At 33.7% G+C, this 22,283-nt stretch overlaps 4 protein-coding genes across 8 annotated transcripts in view; 1 reads left to right on the forward strand and 3 right to left on the reverse strand.

The window, feature by feature from the left end:
* Positions 1-22,283, forward strand: part of Hwt (SH2 domain-containing adapter heavyweight) — a 171,594-nt gene that overhangs the window by 32,531 nt on the left and 116,780 nt on the right. The gene's annotated exons all lie outside the window — the stretch shown is intronic.
* On the reverse strand, positions 272-15,046 carry LOC139814944 (chymotrypsin-2-like). 3 transcript variants are annotated; one of them, XM_071781472.1, is made up of 8 exons: positions 14,949-15,039; positions 2,878-3,001; positions 2,391-2,461; positions 2,094-2,188; positions 1,858-2,008; positions 1,636-1,746; positions 1,249-1,398; positions 272-525 (listed from the first exon to the last, which is right to left on the reverse strand). In XM_071781472.1, the coding sequence occupies exons 2-8, from the start codon at positions 2,924-2,926 to the stop codon at positions 352-354; spliced, it is 801 nt and encodes a 266-aa protein (XP_071637573.1). In that variant the 5' UTR covers positions 2,927-3,001; positions 14,949-15,039; the 3' UTR covers positions 272-351. The 3 variants fall into 3 exon arrangements, with proteins under 3 accessions (XP_071637573.1, XP_071637572.1, XP_071637574.1); XM_071781471.1 differs by lacking the exon at positions 14,949-15,039 and adding an exon at positions 3,795-3,895; XM_071781473.1 differs by lacking the exons at positions 272-525; positions 1,249-1,398; positions 1,636-1,746; ... (2 more) ...; positions 2,391-2,461; positions 2,878-3,001 and adding exons at positions 11,345-11,681; positions 12,410-12,559; positions 12,801-12,911; ... (2 more) ...; positions 13,551-13,624; positions 14,043-14,166 and having other exon boundaries at positions 14,949-15,046.
* Positions 4,991-8,609, reverse strand: LOC139814946 (chymotrypsin-2-like). 2 transcript variants are annotated; one of them, XM_071781474.1, is made up of 8 exons: positions 8,489-8,609; positions 7,586-7,711; positions 7,123-7,193; positions 6,826-6,920; positions 6,590-6,740; positions 6,368-6,478; positions 5,971-6,120; positions 4,991-5,243 (listed from the first exon to the last, which is right to left on the reverse strand). In XM_071781474.1, the coding sequence occupies exons 2-8, from the start codon at positions 7,632-7,634 to the stop codon at positions 5,073-5,075; spliced, it is 798 nt and encodes a 265-aa protein (XP_071637575.1). In that variant the 5' UTR covers positions 7,635-7,711; positions 8,489-8,609; the 3' UTR covers positions 4,991-5,072. The 2 variants fall into 2 exon arrangements, with proteins under 2 accessions (XP_071637575.1, XP_071637576.1); XM_071781475.1 differs by lacking the exons at positions 7,123-7,193; positions 8,489-8,609 and having other exon boundaries at positions 7,586-7,700.
* LOC139814954 (chymotrypsin-2-like) lies at positions 16,590-21,308 on the reverse strand. 2 transcript variants are annotated; one of them, XM_071781490.1, is made up of 8 exons: positions 21,193-21,289; positions 20,311-20,396; positions 19,835-19,905; positions 19,545-19,639; positions 19,304-19,445; positions 19,082-19,192; positions 18,688-18,840; positions 16,590-17,864 (listed from the first exon to the last, which is right to left on the reverse strand). In XM_071781490.1, the coding sequence occupies exons 2-8, from the start codon at positions 20,357-20,359 to the stop codon at positions 17,715-17,717; spliced, it is 771 nt and encodes a 256-aa protein (XP_071637591.1). In that variant the 5' UTR covers positions 20,360-20,396; positions 21,193-21,289; the 3' UTR covers positions 16,590-17,714. The 2 variants fall into 2 exon arrangements, with proteins under 2 accessions (XP_071637591.1, XP_071637590.1); XM_071781489.1 differs by having other exon boundaries at positions 16,592-17,864; positions 20,311-20,434; positions 21,193-21,308.

Genomic DNA, 22,283 nt, shown 5'->3' on the forward strand with positions numbered 1-22,283 from the left:
AGATACGTTTACCGCTGTCACATCGACCGCAAAAGTTACAAAACGCGCTATATAGAATCTGTACGCAATTTGTCCAAACGTATGTTTTCTTTAAGCAAATTCTGTTGTCATTTTCTTACCAAATTACGGAAGTTACAAATATTGATATAAAATAATCGCACCTTATTTCGATTACATTGATCTTTATAAAAGTATGTATTTATTTTCTAGAATAGTATAGGGAAAGTGTTAAGTGTATATGTAAGTTACACGCAGTAAAACACATATGATATATATTTGACGATTTATTACATCACTACATATGTTTGGACGTTTAATATATATCAATTCTCGATTTTCCTGTATACGTCATTAAGTATCAAAACATATGGACATACGGCATTCTATATGGTCCATTATCCATTGGAAGTACGACGGGATACGTGCGTACACGTCAGGGTGTATTTTGGAACCGCATTCATATCCCCCCCACGAAGCGATTCCTATGAGCTCCTCATCGAGAGCGAGTGGGCTGCCAGAATCGTACTAAAATGCAATTCCCCAATAACTAACAATATCTTTCATAAGGTTTTGGACAAACCAACTTACGAACAAAGTTATTTTTTACATTTAACTATAAATACGTTTCTGTGTTAGTATACAGAGTTAGTTTGTATTATTTTCACTTTATTAGTTTAATGAAATTGATGTTTGACGATAACGGACTCTCGATTTGCTCAGCTGCGAGTTTTGTTATCTTGCTATTAATTAAATTAAATTACAAAACATAACGAGGAACCGAATATGTTAATGTACAAAATCATCAATACGGTAAATTAACAATCAACATAATCAGTGAATTGGCGGCGAATTGAAATGCTATAGTTATCGCACGTTTCATACGCGTATGTTGTTAAGTATTATATTAATGAATAAATAAATTATAAATTAATTGATGAATAAAAATTTATGATAAGCGAGAGATTGCAATCATGATATGTCTCCACAATATGCTTGCCAATTACATGATATGTAACAGGGCTTATTTTCTTATCGAAAATCTGAAGCACATTATACAAATCGGAATGCAAGCTTTGTATTGAGACATTACGTTTATAAATTATTAGGAACGAGTTGAAGCTTCGCGTGAAAAGAATAATGCAGGTTAAGTAGTGAATGACTCTACCTGGACAGACAGCGTAAAATTGCACGTGCGACTAGTAACTAATGACAGTGATCTATTGCAACGCTTTGTAAATAGCTTTTTACCTGGCACGAACCCTTTTTTTCTTTTTCGTCATTTACGCAGATATGCGTGTCATAAATATTTTTCGAATTCCGGTACGCATCTCTGCAGTAATCATTATTGACTACTTCAATGTCCGAGACATATAATTGTGTAGTTGTCCCTCCTTCAAACTGTAAGTATACAAAATACAAAAATATAAGTGTGACTTGCGAAAATAATTTAAAATATGATATTGTCGAAGACCTATATAGCGTCTGACAGTTTAAGGGCCAGTTTCACTAACGTCGATTAGCTGTAACCTTCGATTAAACTCACTCTTCATCTCTTTCTAACTGTCCCCCTTAGAAGGAGACGAAGAGTTTAATCGAAAGTTACAGTTATAAATGGTTGAATGTTGAGTAACTTACCGATGATTTGCCGAATCCCGATACGACTACTTTCGTACCGGCTGGAATGGTTTTATTTTGCCTTAGTATAACGGGACGTACAAAATGGGAATATGTAATTGGAGATTCAAGCTGAAAATGAATTTTCTATGTATGCTTTTGCACAGTCTTAATTTTCAAATCGCTTAATTTAATTAAAACTGTGGGTATGTGTTGATTGCAATTATATCAACTCTATGTTACCTTAAGTAAAGCGATATCATTCATCCAATTTCCGTCGCGGTTGTAACCTTCGTGTATATAAAAGGACTCGATCGGATGTACCGCATGCGGGTCTCGTATGTTTATTAGTCCCACATTGGCCGAAATGGTGCTAGCTTCTATAGATTCTAGACTGTAAAGAATATCACGTAGAACATATTTTTGTATCTATATACAGTTTCTATTACTAAAATGTTTCTTTAGATTCTCATATTTACTTTTCTACACAGTGAGCGGCAGTCAGTATGTAATACCGGCTAATTATAACCCCACCGCAAAAGTGTTCCTTCGTTTTAATACGTTGAAGAGAAACCTGAAATAATGTATTTCGTGACAACAAGATACAAGAAATTTATATATTAATATTATTACACGTCTATTTTTAGAGTTTACACAGCTGAATGACAAGAGTTAATTTAACGGTTCTAGTTTGAAATTCAGTTCAATGCTACGCATATTTTTAAGACAGAGCAATTAATGTAATGATATTAATTAATAGCAATTTGTTAGCTTACTTGGTATGGAAGTTCACCCAGTTTGGCAAGTCTTCCCCCTACAATCTGCGTATCTATTTTTCCTATTACGCCTGTATTCAAAATTTATTACATTAAAATTTAGTTTTATTAAATTAAGTAGACGGAAGGCAGTCAGATTTGTCGAAAATGAATGTCGAAAATTGTCGAAATAAAAATGATTTTTTTTAAATTTATTACAAAGAAATGAATTGCAACCGGGAGTTGTCCTAATACAATGTTTGTTAGGATCTAAAAAATTTTTTTAGTTAAAAATATGCATTAAAAACTTTAAACGCGTCTTTCTTTGTTTTTTATTTTCTTTTCGTTTTGCAGTGATAACTCAAATACACAGTGATAAGTCATATCGACTTGAAAAAAATTGAGCATATTCACAATATGTATAACTTCGGACTGAATCTTTAAAAACTCAGTTCAAACTTTAGTTCACAGTCACAAAGCTGGTCAATTTGTCTGTTAGATTACTCACCATGAGAAATAGCGAATAAAGTGATCAAGAACAATAACTGTATCGTCATCGTTACTAGTCTTGTGCGATGGTATCAGCTGATTACTCTAAATTTGATGTTTATGATACACAGTTGAATATATGTCTGTAAAATTTATAATTTTAAATTACATAAGAGAAGATAGGATATCTCATGCTTATTGATATTTAAAATAATTCGCAATCTAGTGAGGTATTATCTCGCTCGCGAGCTGTGTTATCATTTTCCTATTTACATACTTTGTAACTTTCTATGTTATACATAAATCTAACAACAAATGTATAAAATAATCTTGAAGTAATTATCTTAGTGATCATAATAATTTCAAAAAAAGAAAGATATATCTTCTGCAGTTTCTAATCGTTAACAATTCATTACGTAATTTTATATTTTGTTCGCCTTTCACATTTCTCAAGTCGCAACTTAGTAAATTTCAGTCTTAAAAATTTAACACTGTTATATGATGTATACTTCGCATCGCGAGATTACCGGCTGAACGTGACATGCAGTAGCAGCAAGTAGCAGAATGTAATGCTAAACAAACTTGTGACGTGGGAGTAAAATAACAATGCACTTTGTCGAAGTATGCCGCGGTTACGAACTTCGGCAATATTGCACAATCTAAATGAAGTATTTTAATGAGAACAGATTACTTCAAGTTACTCTGAATGATGTTCATTTACGGTCAGTTGCTAGAGGAAGAAATATTTGAGATGTTCTTGATATATCTTGTTATATTAAATAAATAAATAAATAAATAAATAAATAAATAAATAAATAAATATTGATAATCAGATGCGAGATTCGCGAAAGATCGTTTGTTTTGACGGTTTTAGCGACTATAAATCTTGATAATATCTCATAATTTTTAATAAAAGCTTTCGAAATTACCACTTACTATTCTGCACGATCTTCACTTCTCTTACAACGGAAGAAGTATTTTAGGATACCGTTGATACTACTAATAATCACGATTGATGGCTTATCGCACGCTTTACTCGAATAAGTCGACTAACATTTTCTTCACCTTTTTGTAGTTCTCGATGCAACGAGAGAGAAAGAGAGAGAGAGAGTGGGGTGGGGGAAGCTTCAGGTCATTATTCGGATCGTATATGATCATTGCAGAGTCAGACAAAATGCGAGTTCGGTCAAATTCCGCAGTGTCGTATTTTTTTGCGTGGCAAACACTCGGTTACCATGCAACTTTATTTTTTTATTCTAATACTAAATTTTCAGGTATAGCCTTTAGAATCACGACATTCTTGTCACAATGAGATGCGGGGCGAGAGGCCCTTTGACGGCTCGAGTGATTATTGTTCACTTCGCATTCTCGTTAACTTTCGAACACTTTGGATAAAACACAGCGACAGGTTGCGAGACGTTTGTAGATGCGGAATACGGTCGAGTCGACGTCGAGAAACGGCGAGATCGCTTTACAGGTACACTCGCGACTCTACATAAAACGATCGATACCATTTTCCCAGTAAATATACATTTGTGAGAAAAATTTCTTCCGCATATACCGTCGTGACAATCGTAATTTATAATAAAAGTGATTTTTTTCACGGAAAAATGATTAAATCGACGGGAATATTCTTATCTAAAAATATCGCGGAATAAAATGGATGCCCATGGATGGGTAGTACGCGCCAGCAGGAAACGAGTTTCCGATCCTCTCTGAAATCTAATATGCACATGCCACTAAGAAATCCATTTAGTTGAATTAAATAAAATTTGGTTAACGCAACTAAATCTCTTGTTTGGATATGGACAAACAAATGTCTTGGTTGACGCAACATACAAATTCAGTTGAAAAATTTAGTAACACACAAATATAGCACACTGAACAAAAATATGGTTTGTATGAAACTAAATTTGTGGCTAGTTTTTTGTTGCTTCAACTGATAATTTCTGTAATCATCTCATCTACTGCCACTTGCTTGCCAAACTGCGGAAGTTACAAATATCAGTATAAAAAGATTCCACTTTATTTCGATTATATTGATCTTTATAAAATTATGTGTTTATTTTCTGGAATAGTATAGGGAAAGCGTCAAGCGTATATGTAAGTTACACGCAGTAAAACACATGTGATACATATTTGACGATTTATTACATCTATACATATGTTTGGACGTTTAATATATATCAGTTCTCGATTTTCCTGTATACGTCATTAAGTATCAAAACATGTGGACATACGGCATTCTATATTGTCCATTATCCATTGGAAGTACGACGGAACACGTGTGTACACGGCAGGGTATAACTTGTCACCGCAATCATATATCCACGAAGTGATTCCTATGAGCTCCTCATCGAGAGTGAGAGGGCCGCCAGAATCGTACTAAAATGCAATTCCCCAATAGCTAACAATATCTTTCATAAGGTTTTGGAAAAACCAACTTACGAACAAAGTTATTTTTTACATTTAACTATAAATACGTTTCTCTGCTAGTATAGAGAGTTATAGTTTGTATTATTTTCACTTTATTAGTTTAATGAAATTGATGTTTGACGATAACAGACTCTCGATTTGCTCAGCTGCGAGTTTTGTAATCTTGCTATCAATTAAATTAAATTACAAAACATAACGAGGAGCCGAATATGTTAATGTACAAAATAATCAATAAGGTAAATTTTAACAATCAACATAATCAGTGAATTGGCGGAGAATTGAAATGCTATAGTCATCGCACGTTTCATACGCGTATGTTGTTAAGTATTATATTAATGAATAAATAAATTATAAATTAATTGATGAATAAAAATTTATGATAAGCGAGATATTGCAATCATGATATGTCTCCACAATATGCTTGCCAATTACATGATATGTAACAGGGCTTATTTTCTTATCGAAAATCTGAAGCACATTATACAAATCGGAATGCAAGCTTTGTATTGAGACATTACGTTTATAAATTATTAGGAACGAGTTGAAGCTTCGCGTGAAAAGAATAATGCAGGTTAAGTAGTTAATGACTCTACCTGGGCAGACAGCGTAAAATTGCACGTGCGACTAGTAACTAACGACAGTGATCTATTGTAACGCCTTGTAAATAGCTTCTTACCTCGCACGAACCCTTTTCTTCTGTTTCGTCATTTGCGCAGATTTGCGTGGGATAAATATTTTTCATTGTCCGGTACAAATTTCTACAGTAATTATTATCGACTGTTTTAATGTCCGCGACATATAATTGATTAGTTGTCTCTCCTTCAGACTGTAAGTATACAAAATACAAAAATATAAGTGTGACTTGCGAAAACAATTTAAAATATGATATTATCAAAAACCTATATATATATAGCGTCTGACAGTCTAAAGGCCAATTTCACCAACGTCGATTAGCTGTAACCTTCGATTAAACTTACTCTTTATCTCTTTCTAACTGTCCTCCTTAGAAAGAGACGAAAAGTGAGTTTAATCGAAAGTTACAGTTATAAATGGTTGAATGTTGAGAAACTTACCGATAATCTGCCGAATCCCGATGCTACTACTTTCATACCGGCTGGAATGGTTTCATTTTGCCTTAGTATAACGGGACGCACTAGATGAGAATATTTAATTGGAGATTGAAGCTGAAAATGAATTTTCTATGTATGCTTTTGCACAGTCTTAATTTTCAAATAGCTTAATTTAATTAAAACTGTGGGTATGTGTTGATTGCAATTATATCAACTCTATGTTACCTTAAGTAAAGCGATATCATTGAGCCAATTTCCGTCGTGGTTGTAATCTTCGTGTATATAAAAGGACTCAATCCGATGTACCGCAAGCGGGTCTCGTATGTTTATTAGTCCCACACTGGCCGAAATGGTGCTAGCTTCTATAGATTCTAGACTGTAAAGAATATCACGTAAAACATATTTTTGTATCTATATACAGTTTCTATTACTAAAATGTTTCTTTAGATTCTCATATTTACTTTTCTAGACAGTGAGCGGCAGTCAGTATGTAATACCGGCTAATTATAACCCCACCGCAAAAGTGTTGCTTTGTTCTAATACGTTGAAGAGAAACCTGAAATAATATATTTCGTGACAACAAGATACAAGAAATTTATATATTAATATTATTACACGTCTATTTTTAGAGTTGACTCAGCTGAATGACAAGAGTTAACTTAACGGTTCTAGTTTGAAATTCAGTTCAATGCTACGCATATTTTTGAGACAGAGCAATTAATGTAATGATATTAATTAATAGCAATTTGTTAGCTTACTTGGTATGGAACTTCACCCAGTTCGGCAAGTCTTCCCCCTACAATCTGCGTATTTATTTTTCTTATTACGCCTGCATTCAAAATTTATTACATTAAAATTTAGTTTTATTAAATTAAGTAGACGGAAGGCAGTTAGATTTGTCAAAATAAAAATAATTTTTTTTAAATTTATTACAAAGAAATGAATTGCAACCGGGAGTTGTCCTAATACAATGTTTGTTAGGATTTAAAAAATTTTTTTAGTTAAAAATATGCATTAAAAACTTTAAACGCGTCTTTTTTTGTTTCTTATTTTTTTTTGTTTTGCAGTGATAACTTAAATACAGAGTGATAAGTCACATCGACTTGAAAAAAATTGAGCATATTTACAATATGTATAACTTCGGACTGAATCTTTAAAAAGTCTGTTCAAACTTTAGTTCACAGTCACAAAGCTGGTCAATTTGTCTGTTAGATTACTCACCATGAGAAATAGCGAATAAAGTGATCAAGAACAATAACTGTATCGTCATCGTTACTAGTCTTGTGCGACGGTATCAGCTGATTACTCTAAATCTGATGTTTATGATACACACTTGAATATATATGTCTGTAAAATTTATAATTTTAAATTACATAATATTAGATAGGATATCTCATGCTTATTGATATTTAAAATAATTCCTAATCTACTGAGGTACTATCTCGCTCGCGACCTGTATTATCATTTTCCTATTTACATACTTTTATCATTAATAAAACACTGATGAGTATCTAATATCGCGTAACTTTCTATGTTATACATAAATCTAACAACAAATGTATAAAATAATCTTGAAGTAATTATCTTAGTGATCATAATAATTTCATAAACAGAAAGATATATCTTCTGCAGTTTCTAATCGTTAACAATTCATTACGTAATTTTGTATTTTGTTCGCATTTCTCAAGTCGCAACTTGGTAAATTTCAGTCTTAAAAATTTAACACTGTTACATGATGTATACTTCGCATCGCGAGATTACCGACTGAACGTGACATGCAGTAGCAGCAAGTAGCAGAATGTAATGCTAAACAAACTTGTGACGTGGGAGTAAAATAACAATGCACTTTGTCGAAGTATGCCGCGGTTACGAACTTCGGCAATATTGCACAATCTATAATGAAGTATTTTAATGAGAACAGATTACTTCTAATTACTCTGAATGATGTTCACTTACGCTCAGTTGCTAGAGGAAGAAATATTTGAGATGTTATTGATATATCTTGTTATATTGATAATCAGATACGAGATTCGCGAAAGATCGTTCGTTTTGACGGTTTTAGCGACTATAAATCTTGATAATATCTTATAATTTATAATAAAAGCTTTCGAAATTACCACTTACTATTTTGCACGATCTTCACTTCTCTTACAACGGAAGAAGTATTTTAGGATGTTGATACCAATAATCACGATTGATGATTGACTTACCGCAAGCTTTACTCGAATAAGTCGACTAACATTTTCTTCACCTTTTTGTAGTTTTCGATGCAAGGAGAGCGAAAGAGAGAGGGGGGGGGGAGTTCCATTGTTCGGATCGTATATGATCATTGCAGAGTCAGACAAAATGCAAGTTCGGTCAAATTCCGCAGTGTCGTATTTTTTTTGCGTGGCAAACACTCGGTTACCATGCAACTTTATTTCATTACTCTAATACTAATAGCGTTTTTCTTTGGCAGAACTGGTGCGCACTCAGTGCACATTAAAGCCGTTGTACACAAATCAACGTAATGTGTATGTTTAATATAAACGGGTTAAATCATGAAATCCTCAATATTCTTTATTGCACTATTTGGTAAAATATGTACTGGGTATTTTATCAGTCGAAATATTTGCATTTTACTTTAAATATTAGAGATTAAATCAGTGTACAACGGCCTTAATGCGCACTGAGTGCGCACCAGTTCTGCCAATGAAAAACGCTATAAATTTTCAGGAATAGTTTTTAGAATCACGACATTCTTGTCACAATGAGTTGCGGGGCGAGAGGCCCTTTGACGGCTATGCATCTTGAATGACTGTGAAGTTCGCATTCTCGTTAACTTTCGAACACTTTGTATAAAACACGGCGGTCGGTCGCGAGATGTTTGTGGATGGAGTGTGGTCGAGAGGATGTCGAGATACGGCGAGATCGTCCGTTTTGCAGCTACCCGTCATACCTGCGATAAGAGAAGCGAGCCATTTGAATTTACATGAAATTGCGTGCACTGACGACGATGGGAGGGGAGAGAGAGAGAGAGAGAGAGAGAGAGAGAGAGAGAGAGAGAGAGAGAGAGAGAGTGTGGGAGGAAAAGAGAGGAGGAGAGTAGTTATCTTAATGATAATAATGATTTCATTAAAAGAAAGATTTATCTTCTGCAGTTTCTAATCGTTAAAAATGTATTACGTAATTTTATACTTTGTTTGCCTTTTGCGTTTTTCAAGTCGCAACCTGGTGAATTTCAGTTTTAAAAATTTAACACTGTTACATGATGTATACTTTGCATCGCGGGATTACCGGCTGAACGTGACATGCAGTAGCAGCAAGAAGCAGAATGTAATGCTAAACAAACTCGTGACGTGGGAGTAAAATAACAATGCACTTTGTCGAAGTATATATGCCGCGGTTACGAACTTCGGCAATATTGCACAATCTATAATGAAGTATTTTAATGAGAACAGATTACTTCAAGTTACTCTGAATGATGTTCACCTATGCTCAGTTGCTAGAGGAAAAAATATTTGAGGTGTTCTTGATATATTGATAATCAGACGCGATTCGCGAAAGATCGTTCGTTTTGACGGTTTTTGCGCCTATAAATCTTGATATAATCGCATAATTTATAATAAAAGCTTTCGGAATTATTACTTACTATTCTGCACGATCTTCACTTCTTTTACAACGTAAGAAGTATTTTAGGATACCGTTGATACCGATATAATCATTGATAACTTACCACATGCACACTTTACTTGAATAAGTTGACTAACATTTTTTTCATTTTTTTTTAATTCTCGATGCAACAAGATATATATATATATATATATATATATATATATATATGGATAGATAGATATAACTTATCATGCCCAAGCAATGGCTAAAGGGCAAAGATAAAAGTACAATACTGTAGTTACAAAAACGTGTGCATGCTCTCTCTCATAAGACGAGCAACCAATGATCCAACATTAAAACAATTAATAGGATATAAAGTATAACGCAATAAAATATGGCCGATATCAATAATACATAACATACTGTAAAACTAAGAACTAAGAGAGAGTGGGAGAGAGAGGGGGGTGGGGGCTCCAAATTATGATTAGGATCGTATATGATCATTGCAGAGTCAAACAAAATGCAAATTCCGTCAAATTTCACAACGTCGTATTTTTTTTGCGTGGCAAATACTCGGTTACCATGCATGCAACTTTATTTCCTTATTCTAATACCAAATTTTCGGATATGGCTTTTAGCATCACGACATTCTTGTCACAACGAGATGCAGGGTAGAGGCCCTTTGTCGGATCGAGTGATTATTGTTTATTTCGCATTCTCGTTAACTTTCGAGCACTTTGGATAAAACACGGCGAAGATTGCGAGATGTTTGTGGATGCGGAATACGGTCGAGAGGATGTCGAGAAACGGCGAGATCGCTTTACAGGTGCACTCACGACTCTACATGAAACGATCGATATACCACTTTTCCGGTAAATATACATTTGTGAGAAAAATTCATTCCCCAGATACCGTCGTGACAATCGTAATTTATAATAATGGTGATTTTTTCACGGAAAAATTATTAATTCGACGGGAATATTCTTATCTAAAAATATCGCGGAATAAAATGGATGCACGTGGATGGAAAGTATGCGCCAGCAGAAAACGAGCTTTCGATTTTTTCTCAAATCCAATATGCACATGCCACTAAGAAATCCATTTAGTTGAATAAAATAAAGTTTGGTTGACTCTTTTGTTTGGATATGGAGAAGCAAATGTCTTGGTTGATTGCAATATAAAAATTCAGTTGGAAAATTTAGTAATACTAACATATAAATATAGCGCACTGAACAAAAATATGGTTTGTATAAAACTAAATTTGTGACTGGTTTTTTGTTGCGTCAACTGATTATTTTTGTAATCATCTCGTTTACTGCCACTTGCTTGCCAAATTGCAGGAGTTACAAATATTAATATAAAATAATTGCACTTCATTTCGATTGATCTTTGTAAAATTATGTGTTTATTTCCTAGAATAGTACAGGGAAAGTGTTTAGCGTATATATGTAAGTTACACGAAGTAAAACACATGTGACATATATTTGACGATTTATTACATCTATATGTTTGGACGTTTAATATATATCAATTCTCGATTTTCCTGTATACGTCATTACTCAAAACATACGGGTATATGGCATTCTGTATTGTCAATTATCCATTGGAAGTACGACGGGACATGTGTGTACAGGGCAGGGTATATCATGTCACCGCATCTATATCTCCACGAATCGATTCCTATGAGCACTTCATTGAGAATGAGAGGGCCGCCAGTATCTCCCTAAAAAATGCAATTCCCCAATAGCTAACAATATCTTTCATAAGGTTTTGGAAAAACCAACTTACGAACAAAGTTATTTTTTACATTTAACTATAAATACGTTTCTCTGCTAGTATACAGAGTTAGTTTGTATCATTTTCACTTAATTAGTTTAATGAAATTGATGTTTGACGATAACGGACTTTTGATTTGCTCAGCTGCGAGTTTTGTAATCTTGCTATCAATTAAAATTAAATTACAAAACATAACGAGGAACCGAATATGTTAATGTATAAAATAATCAATAAGGTAAATTAACAATCAACATAATCAGTGAATTGGCGGCGAATTGAAATGTTACAGTCATCGCACGTTTTATACGCGTATGTTGTTAAGTATTATATATTAATGAATAAATAAATTATAAATTAATTGATGAATAAAAATTTATGATAAGCGAGATATTGCAATCATGATATGTCTCCACAATATAATTGCCAATTACATGATATGCAATAGGGCTTATTTTTTTATCGAAAATCTGAAGCACATTATACAAATCGGAATGCAAACCTTGTATTGAGACATTACGTTTAGAAATTATTAGGAACGAGTTGAAGTTTCGCGTGAAAAGAATAATGCAGGTTAAGTAGTGAATGATTCTACCTGGACAGACAGCGTAAAATTGCACGTGCGACTAGTAACTAATGACAGTGATCTATTGCAATGCTTTGTAAATAGCTTCTTACCTCGCACGAACCCTTTTCTTCTTTTGTGCCATGTGCGCAGATTTGCGTGTCAGAAATATTTTTCCAATTCCGGTACAAATTTCTACAGGTATCCTGATTGACTATTTCAATGTCCACGACATGTAATCGTATAGTTTTCGGTCCTTCAAACTGTTGGTATACAAAATACAAAAATATAAGTGTGACTTGCAAAAACAATTTAAAATATGATATTGTCGAAAATCTATATAGCATCTGACCGTCTAAGGGCCAGTTTCACCAAAGTCGATTAACTGTAACCTTCGATCAAACTCACTCTTCATCTCTTTCTAACTGTCCTCCTTAGCAGGAGACGAAGAGTGAGTTTAATCGAAAGTAACAGTTATAAATGTTTGAATGTTTAGAAACTTACCCATAATCGGCCGAATCCCGATGCTACTACTTTCGTACCGGCTGGAATGGTTTTATTTGGCGTTAGTAAAGCGGCACGTACTAGAGGGGAATATTTAAGTGGATATTGAAGCTGAAAATGAATTTTCTATGTATGCTTTTGCACAGTCTTAATTTTTAAATTGCTTAATTTAATTAAAACTATGAGTATGTGTTGATTGCAATTATATCAACTTTATGTTACCTTAAGTAAAGCGATATCATTGATCGACTTGGTGCGGTCGTAATCTTCGTGTATATGAGAAGACTCGACCAGATGTATCGCATACGGTTCTTCTACATCTATTAGTCCCACATTGACCGAAATGGTGTTAACGTCTACACTGTAAAGTATATCACGTACATATAAAACACAGTTTTATATCCATATACAGTTTATATTGCTAAAACGTTTTTTTTAAATTCTCATATTTACCCATTTACACAGCTAGCGGCAGTCAGTATGTAATGCCGGCTAATTATAACCCCACCGCAAAAGTGTTCTAACGTTGTAGTACGTTGAAGAGAAACCTGAAATAATGTATTTCGTGACAACATGATACAAGAAATTTATATATTAATATTATTACATGTCTATTTTTAGAGTTGACTCAGCTGAATGAAAAGAGTTAACTTAACGGTTCTAGTTTGAAATTCAGTTCAATGCTACGCATATTTTTAAGACAGAGCAGTTAATGTAATTATATTAATTAACAGTAATTTGTTAGCTTACCTGATATGGAACTTCACCTGGTTTTTTGACAAATTTTCCCCCCATAATCTGCGTATCTATTTTTCTTATTACGCCTGCATTCAAAATTTATTACATTAAAATTTAGTTCTATTAAATTAAATGGACGGAAGGCAGTTAGATTTGTCGAAAATGAATGTCGAAAATTGTCGAAATAAAAATGATTTTTTTAAATTTATTACAAAGAAATGAGATGAAACCGGGAGTTGTCTTAATACAATGTTTGTTATAGGATTCAAAAAATTTTTTAATTAAAAATATGCATTAAACACTTTAAACGCGTCTTTCTTTGTTTCTTATTTTCTTTTCGTTTTGCAGTGATAACTCAAATACAGTGCGATAAGTCAAATCGACTTGGAAAAAAAATTGAGCATATTCACAATATGTATATATTCGGACTGAATCTCTCAAAAATCTGTTCAAACTTTAGTTCACAGTCACAAAGCTGATCAATTTGTCTGTTAGATTACTCACCATGAGCAATAGCGAATAAAGTGATGAAAAACAATAACTGTATCGTCATCGTTCGTAGTCTTGTGCGACGGTATCAGCTGATTACTCTAAATCTGATGTTTATGACACACACTTGAATATATGTCTGCAAAATTTATAATTTTAAATTACATAAGATTAGATAGGATATCTCATGCTTATTGGTATTTAAAATAATTCTTAATCTACTGAGGTACTATCTCGTTCGCGACCTGTGTTATAATTTTCCTATTTACTTTTATCATTAATAAAACACTGATGAGTGTCTAATATCGCGTAATTTTCTATGTTATGCATAAATCTAACAACAAATGTATAAAATAATTTTGAAGTAATTATCCCAGTAATCATAATAATTTCATAATAAGAAAGATATATCTTTTGCAGTTTCTAATCGTTACCAATTCATTACGTAATTTTATATTTTGTTCGCTTTTCGCGTTTCTTAAGTCGCAACTTAGTAAATTTCAGTCTTAAAAATTTAACACTGTTATATGATGTATACTTCGCATCGCGGGATTACCGGCTGAACGTGACATGCAGTAGCAGCAAATAGCAGATTGTAATGCTAAACAAACTTGTGACGTGGGAGTAAAATAACAATACACTTTGTCGAAGTATGCCGCGGTTACGAACTTCGGCAATATTGCACAATCTAAATGAAGTATTTTAATAAGAACAGATTATTTCAAGTTACTCTGAATGATGTTCATTTACGCTCAGTTGCTAGAGGAAAAATTATTTGAGATGTTCTTGATATATCTTGTTACATTGATAATCAGATGCGAGATTCGCGAAAGATCGTTTGTTTTAGTGACGGTTTTAGTGACTATAAATCTTGATAATATCTCATAATTTATAATAAAAGCTTTCGAAATTACCACTTACTATTTTGCACGATCTTCACTTCTCTTACAACGGAAGAAGTATTTTAGGATACCGTTGATACCAATAATCACGATTGATGGCTTATCGCACGCTTTACTCGAATAAGTCGACTAAAATTTTCTTCACCTTTTTGTAGTTCTCGATGCAACGAGAGAGAAAGAGAGAGAGAGAGTGGGGTGGGGGAAGCTTCAGGTCATTATTTGGATCGTATATGATCATTGCAGAATCAGACAAAATGCGAGTTCGGTCAAATTCCGCCGTGTCGTATTTTTTTGCGTGGCAAACACTCGGTTACCATGCAACTTTATTTTTTTATTCTAATACTAAATTTTCAGGTATAGCCTTTAGAATCACGACATTCTTGTCACAATGAGTTGCGGGGCGAGAGGCCCTTTGACGGCTATGCATCTCGAATGACTGTGAAGTTCGCATTTTCGTTAACTTTCGAACACTTTGGATAAAACACGGCAGTCGGTCGCGAGATGTTTGTTGATGGAGTGTGGTCGAGAGGATGTCGAGTTACGGCAAGATACGGCGACATCGCCCGTTTTGCTGTTACCCGTCATACCCGCGATAGAGAAGCGAGCCATTTGAATTTGCGTGAGATTGCGTGCACTGACGACGATGGGAGGAGAGAGAGAGAGAGAGAGAGGTGGAGAGTAATTATATTAGTGATAATAATGATTTCATAAAAAGAAAGATTTATCTTCTGCAGTTCCTAATCGTTAAAAATTTATTACGTAATTTTATACTTTGTTCGTCTTTTGCGTTTTTCAAGTTGCAACCTGGTAAATTTCAGTTTTAAAAATTTAACACTGTTACATGATGTATACTTCGCATCGCGGGATTACCGGCCGAACGTGCACTAGCAGCAAGTAACAGAATGTAATGCTAAACGAACTTGTGACGTGGGAGTAATATAACAATGCACTTTGTCGAAGTTGGCCGCGGTTACGAACTTCGGCAATATTGCACAATCTATATATAATGAAGTATTTTAATGAGAACAGACTACTTCAAGTTACTCTGAATGATGTTCACTTATGCTCAGTTGCCAGAGGAAAAAATATTAGAGGTGTTCTTGATATATTGATAATCAGACGCGATTTGTGAAAGATCGTTTGTTTTGACGGTTTTTGCGACTATAAATCTTGATGATATCGCATAATTTATAATGAAATTTCGAAATTATTACTTACTATACTGCACGATCTTCACTTCTTTTACAACGGAAGAAGTATTTTAGGATACCGTTGATACCGATAATCACGATTGATAGCTTACCACACACTTTTGAATAAGTCGACTAACATTTTTTTCACCTTTTTGTAGTTCTCGAGATGCAACAAGATACATATATACATATATATATATATATATATATATATATATATATATAATATAGATATATATAATTTATCTTGCTTAAGCAATGGCTAAAGGGCAAAGATAAAAGTACAATACTGTAGTTACAAAAACGTGTGCATGCTCTCTCTCATAAGGCGAGCAACAAATGATCCAACTTTAAAACAATTAATAGGATATAGAGTATAAAGCAAAAAAATATAGCCGATATCAATAATACATAACATACTGTAAAACTAAGAACTAAGAGAGAGAGAGGGAGAGAGAGGGGGTGGGGGCTCCAAATTATGATTAGGATCGTATATCATTATTGCAGAGTCAAACAAAATGCAAGTTCCGTCAAATTCCGCAACGTCGTATTTTTTTTGCGTGGCAAATACTCGGTTACCATGCATGCAACTTTATTTCCTTATTCTAATACCAAATTTTCGGATATGGCTTTTAGCATCACGACATTCTTGTCACAACGAGATGCAGGGCAGAGGCCCTTTGTCGGATCGAGTGATTATTGTTCATTTCGCATTCTTGTTAACTTTCGAGCACTTTGGATAAAACACGGCGAAGATTGCGAGATGTTTGTGAATGCGGAATACGGTCGAGAGGACGTCGAGAAGCGGCGTGATCGCTTTACAGGTGCACTCGCGACTCTACATGAAACGATTGATACCACTTTTCCAGTAAATATACATTTGTGAGAAAAATTCCTTCCCCAGATACCGTCGTGACAATCGCAATTTATAATAAAGGTGATTTTTTTACGAAAAAATTACTAAGTCGACGGAAATATTCTTATCTAAAAATATAGCGGAATAAAATGGATGCACGTGGATGGATAGTATGCGCCAGCAGAAAACGAGCTTTCGATCCTCTCTCAAATCCAATATGCACATGCCACTGAGAAATCCATTTTGTCGAATGAAATAAAATTTGGTTGACTATCTTGTTTGGATATGGACAAACAAATGTCTTGGTTGATTGCAACATAAAAATTCAGTTGGAAAATTTAGTAATACTAACACAAATATAGCGCACTAAACAAAAATATGGTTTGTATGAAATTAAATTTGTGGCTGGTTTCTTGTTGCGTCAATCGATTATTTTTGTAATCATCTCGTCTACTGCCACTTGCTTGCCAAAATGCGGAAGGTACAAATATCAATATAAAATAATCGCACTTTATTTCAATTATATTGATCTTTATAAAATTATGTGTTTATTTTCTAGAATAGTATAGGGAAAGTGTTAAGCGTATATGTAAGTTACACGAAGTCAAACATATGTGATATATATTTGACGATTTATTACATTTATATGTTTAAACGTTTAATATAATATATCAATTCTCGATTTTCCTGTATACGTCATTAAGTATCAAAACATATCTCTATATTTTCTGTACGGTCAACTATCCGTTGTATGGTCAATTATCCATTGGATGTACGACGGCACATGTGTGTATACTCCCGGGTATATTCTGTCACCGCATTCAAATGCCCACGAATAGAGTCCTATGAGCTCATTATTGAGAGTGAGAGGGCCGCCAGAATCTCCCTAAAAAATGCAATTCCCCAATAGCTAACAATATTTTTTATAAGGTTTTGGTTGGAAAAACGAACTTACGAACAATATTATTTTTTACATTTAACATTTAACATTTAATATTTAACATTTAACATTTAACATTTAACATTTAACACTTAACATTTAACATTTAACATTTAACATTTAACATTTAACATTTAAATACGTTTCTCTGTTAGTATACAGGGTTAGTTTGTATTATTTTCATTTTATTTTCTAATGAAATTGATGTTTGACGATAACGGACTCCCGATTCACTCAACTGCGAGTTTTGTAATCTTACTGTCAATTAAATTAAATTACAAAACATAACAAAAATCCAAATATGTTAATGTACAAAATAATCAATAAGGTAAATTTTAACAATCAACATAATCAGTGAATTGGCGGCGAATTGAAATGCTATAGTCATCGCACGTTTCATACGCGTATGTTGTTAAGTATTATATTAATGAATAAATAAATTATAAATTAATTGATGAATAAAAATTTATGATAAGCGAGATATTGCAATCATGATATGTCTCCACAATATGATTGCCAATTACATGATATGTAATAGGGCTTATTTTTTTATCGAGAATCTGAAGCACATTGTACAAATCGGATGCAAACCTTGTATTGAGACATTACGTTTAGAAATTATTAGGAACGAGTTGAAGCTTCGCGTGAAAAGAATAATGCAGATTAAGTAGTTAATGACTCTATCTGGGCAGACAGCGTAAAATTGCATGTGCGACTAGTAGTAATTAATGACGGCGATCTATTGTAACGCCTTATGTAAATAGCTTACCTGGCACGAACCCTTTTTTATTGTTGGATCATTTGCGCAGATTTGCGTGTCGAAAATATTATAAGAATCGTTCGTCCACACATTTCTACAGTAATCCTGATCGGCTATTTTAATGTCCACGACATGTAATCGTATGGTTTTCGATCCTTTATACTGTAAGTATACAAAATACAAAAATATAAGTGTGACTTGCAAAAACAATTTAAAATATGATATTGTCGAAGGCCTATATAGCGTCTGACAGTCTAAGAGCCAGTTTCATTAACGTCGATTAACTGTAACCTTCGATTAAATTCACTCTCCATCTCTTTCTAATTGTCCTTCTTAGAAGGCGACGAAGAGTGAGTTTAATCGAAAATTACAGTTATAAATGGTTGAATGTTGAAAAACTTACCGATAAGTCGCCGAATCCCGATGCGACTACTTCCGTACCGACTGGAATGGTTTGATTTAGCATTAGTTTAACGGGAGATACCAGAGGAGAATATTTAATTGGAGATTGAAGCTGAAAATGAATTTTCTATGTATTCTTTTGCACAGTCGTAATTTTCAAATTGCTTAATTTAATTAAAACTGCGGGTATGTGTTGATTGCAATTATATCAACTCTATGTTACCTTAAGTAAAGCGATATCATTGATCCATGAATTGGTAGAGTTGTAATTTTTGTGTATATAAGAGGACTCGATCAGATGTACCGCATGCGGTTCTTGTAGGTCTATTAGTCCCACATTGGCCGAAATGGTGCTAACGTCTTCACTGTAAAGAATATTACGAACGTATGAAACACATTTTTATATCTATATACATTATATTGCTTTATATTGCTGAAACGTTTCTTTAGATTCTCATATTTACCCATCTACACAGTGAGCGGCAGTCAGTATGTAATACTGGCCAATTATAACTCCACCGCAACGGTGTTTCCCTGTTCTAATACGTTGAAGAGAAACCTGAAATAATTCGTGACAACAAGATACATAAATTTATATATTAATATTATTACACGTCCATTTTTTAGTTGACTCAGCTGAATGAGAAGAGTTAACTTAACGGTTCTAGTTTGAAATTCAGTTCAATGCTACGCATATTTTTAAGACAGAGCAGTTAATATAATGATATTAATTATTAGTAATTTTTTAGCTTACTTGATATGGAACTTCACCTGGTTTGGCAAATCTTCCCCCTACAATGTGCGTATCTATTTTTCTTGTTACGCCTGCATTCAAAATTTATTACATTAAAATTTAGTTCTATTAAATTAAGTGGGCGGAAAGCAGTTAGATTTGTCGAAAATAAATGTCGAATATTGTCGAAATAAAAATGATTTTTTTTAAATTTATTACAAAGGAATGAACTGAAACCGGACTTGTCCTAATACAATGTTTGTTAGGATTTAAAAAATTTTTTTAGTTAAAAATATGCTTTAAAAATTTTAAACGCGTCTTTCTTTGTTCCTTATTGTCTTTTCGTTTTGCAGTGAATACTCAAATACAGAGTGATAACTAAAATCGAAAAAAATTGAGCATATTCACAATATGTATAATTTCTCGACTGAATCTCTAAAAAGTCTGTTCAAATTTTAGTTCACAAAACTGATCAATTTGTCTTTTAGATTACTCACCATGTGCAACAGCGAATAAAGGGATTAAGAACAATAAGTATAGCGTCATCGTTAGTAATCTTGTGCGACGGTGTCAGCTGATTATTCTAAATATGATGTTTATAACACACACTTGAATATATATCTGTAATATTTATAATTTTAAATAACGTTGATATTTAAAATAGTTCCCAATCTACTGGGATACTATCTCGCTCGTGACCTGTGCTATCATTTTCCTATTTACTTTTATCATTAACAAAACACTGATGAGTGTCTAATATCACGTAACTTTCTATGTTATGCATAAATCTAACAACAAATGTATAAAATAATCTTGAAGTAGTTATCTTAACGATAGTAATGATTTCATAATAAGAAAGATATATCTTCTGCAGTTTCTAATCGTTAGAAGTTTATTACGTAATTTTTTACTTTGTTCGCCTTTCGCGTTTCTCAAAGTCCGCAACTAAGTGAATTTCAGTTTTAAGAGTTTAATACTATTATATGATATGTACTTTGTATCGCGAGATTATACAGGTTGAACGTGATATCATGCAGTACAGCAATTAGCAGAATGTAATGCTAAACAAACTTGTGACGTGTGAGTAAAATAACAATGCACTTTGTCGAAGTATGCCGCGGTTACGAACTTCGGCAATATTGCACAATCTACAATGAAGTATTTTAATGAGAACAGACTACTTCAAGTTACTCTGAATGATATTCACTTACGCTCAGTTGCTAGATGAAGAAATATTTAAGGTGTTCTTGATATATCTTGTTATATTGATAATCAGATGCGAGATTCGCGAAAGATCGTTCGTTTTGACGGTTTTTGCGGCTATAAATCTTGATGATATCTTATAATTTATAATAAAAGCTTGCGAAATTACCACTTACTATTCTGCACGATCTTCACTTCTCTTACAACGGAAGAAGTATTTTAGAATACCGTTGATACCAATATTCACGATTGATGGCTTACCGCACGCTTTACTCGAATAAGTCGACTAACATTTTCTTCACCTTTTTATAGTTCTCGATGCAACGAGAGAGAGAGAGAGAGAGAGAGAGAGAGAGAGAGGGGGGGGGGAAGGTTCAGGTCATTATTCGGATTGTATATGATCATTGCAGAGTCAGACAAAATGTAAGTTCGGTCAAATTTCGTAGCGTCGTCTTTTTTTCCGTGGCAATCACTCGGTTACCATGCAGGTTTATTTCCTTATTCTAATACTGCATTTTCGGATACGGCCTTTAGAATCACGACATTCTTGTCACAATGAGATGCGGGGCGAGAGGCCCTTTGACGGCTCGAGTGATTATTGTTCATTTCGTATTGTCGTTGACTTTTGAACACTTTGGATAAAACACGGCGAAGATTGCGAGGCGTTTGTGGATGCGGATACGGTCGAGAGGACGTCGAGAAACGGCGAGATCGCTTTACAGGTGCACTCGCGACTCTACATGAAACGATCGATACCACTTTTCCCGTAAATATACATTTGTAAGAAAAATTCCTTCCCCAGATACCGTCGTGACAATCGCAATTTATAATAAAGGTGATTTTTTTCACGGAAAAATTATTAAGTCGACGGGAATATTCTTATCTAAAAATATCGCGGAATAAAATGGATGCACGTGGATGGAAAGTATGCGTCAACAGGAAACGAGTTTTCGATCTTCTCTCAAATCCAATATGCACATGCCACTGAGAAATCCATTTCGTTAAATGAAATAAAGTTTGGTTGACTCTCTTGTTTGGATATGGACGAACAAATGTCTTGGTTGATGCAACATTAAAATTCAGTTGGAAAATTTAGAAATAGTAACACACAAATATAGCGCATTGAACAAAAATATGGTTTGTATGAAACTAAATTTGTGACTATTTTTTTGTTGCGTCAACCGATTATTTTGTAATCATCTCGATCACTGCCACTTACTTGCCAACTTGCGGAAGTTACAAATATCAATATAAAATAATCGCACTT

The sequence above is a fragment of the Temnothorax longispinosus genome, chromosome 6, assembly GCF_030848805.1.
Source record: "Temnothorax longispinosus isolate EJ_2023e chromosome 6, Tlon_JGU_v1, whole genome shotgun sequence".
NCBI lineage: Eukaryota > Metazoa > Arthropoda > Insecta > Hymenoptera > Formicidae > Temnothorax > Temnothorax longispinosus.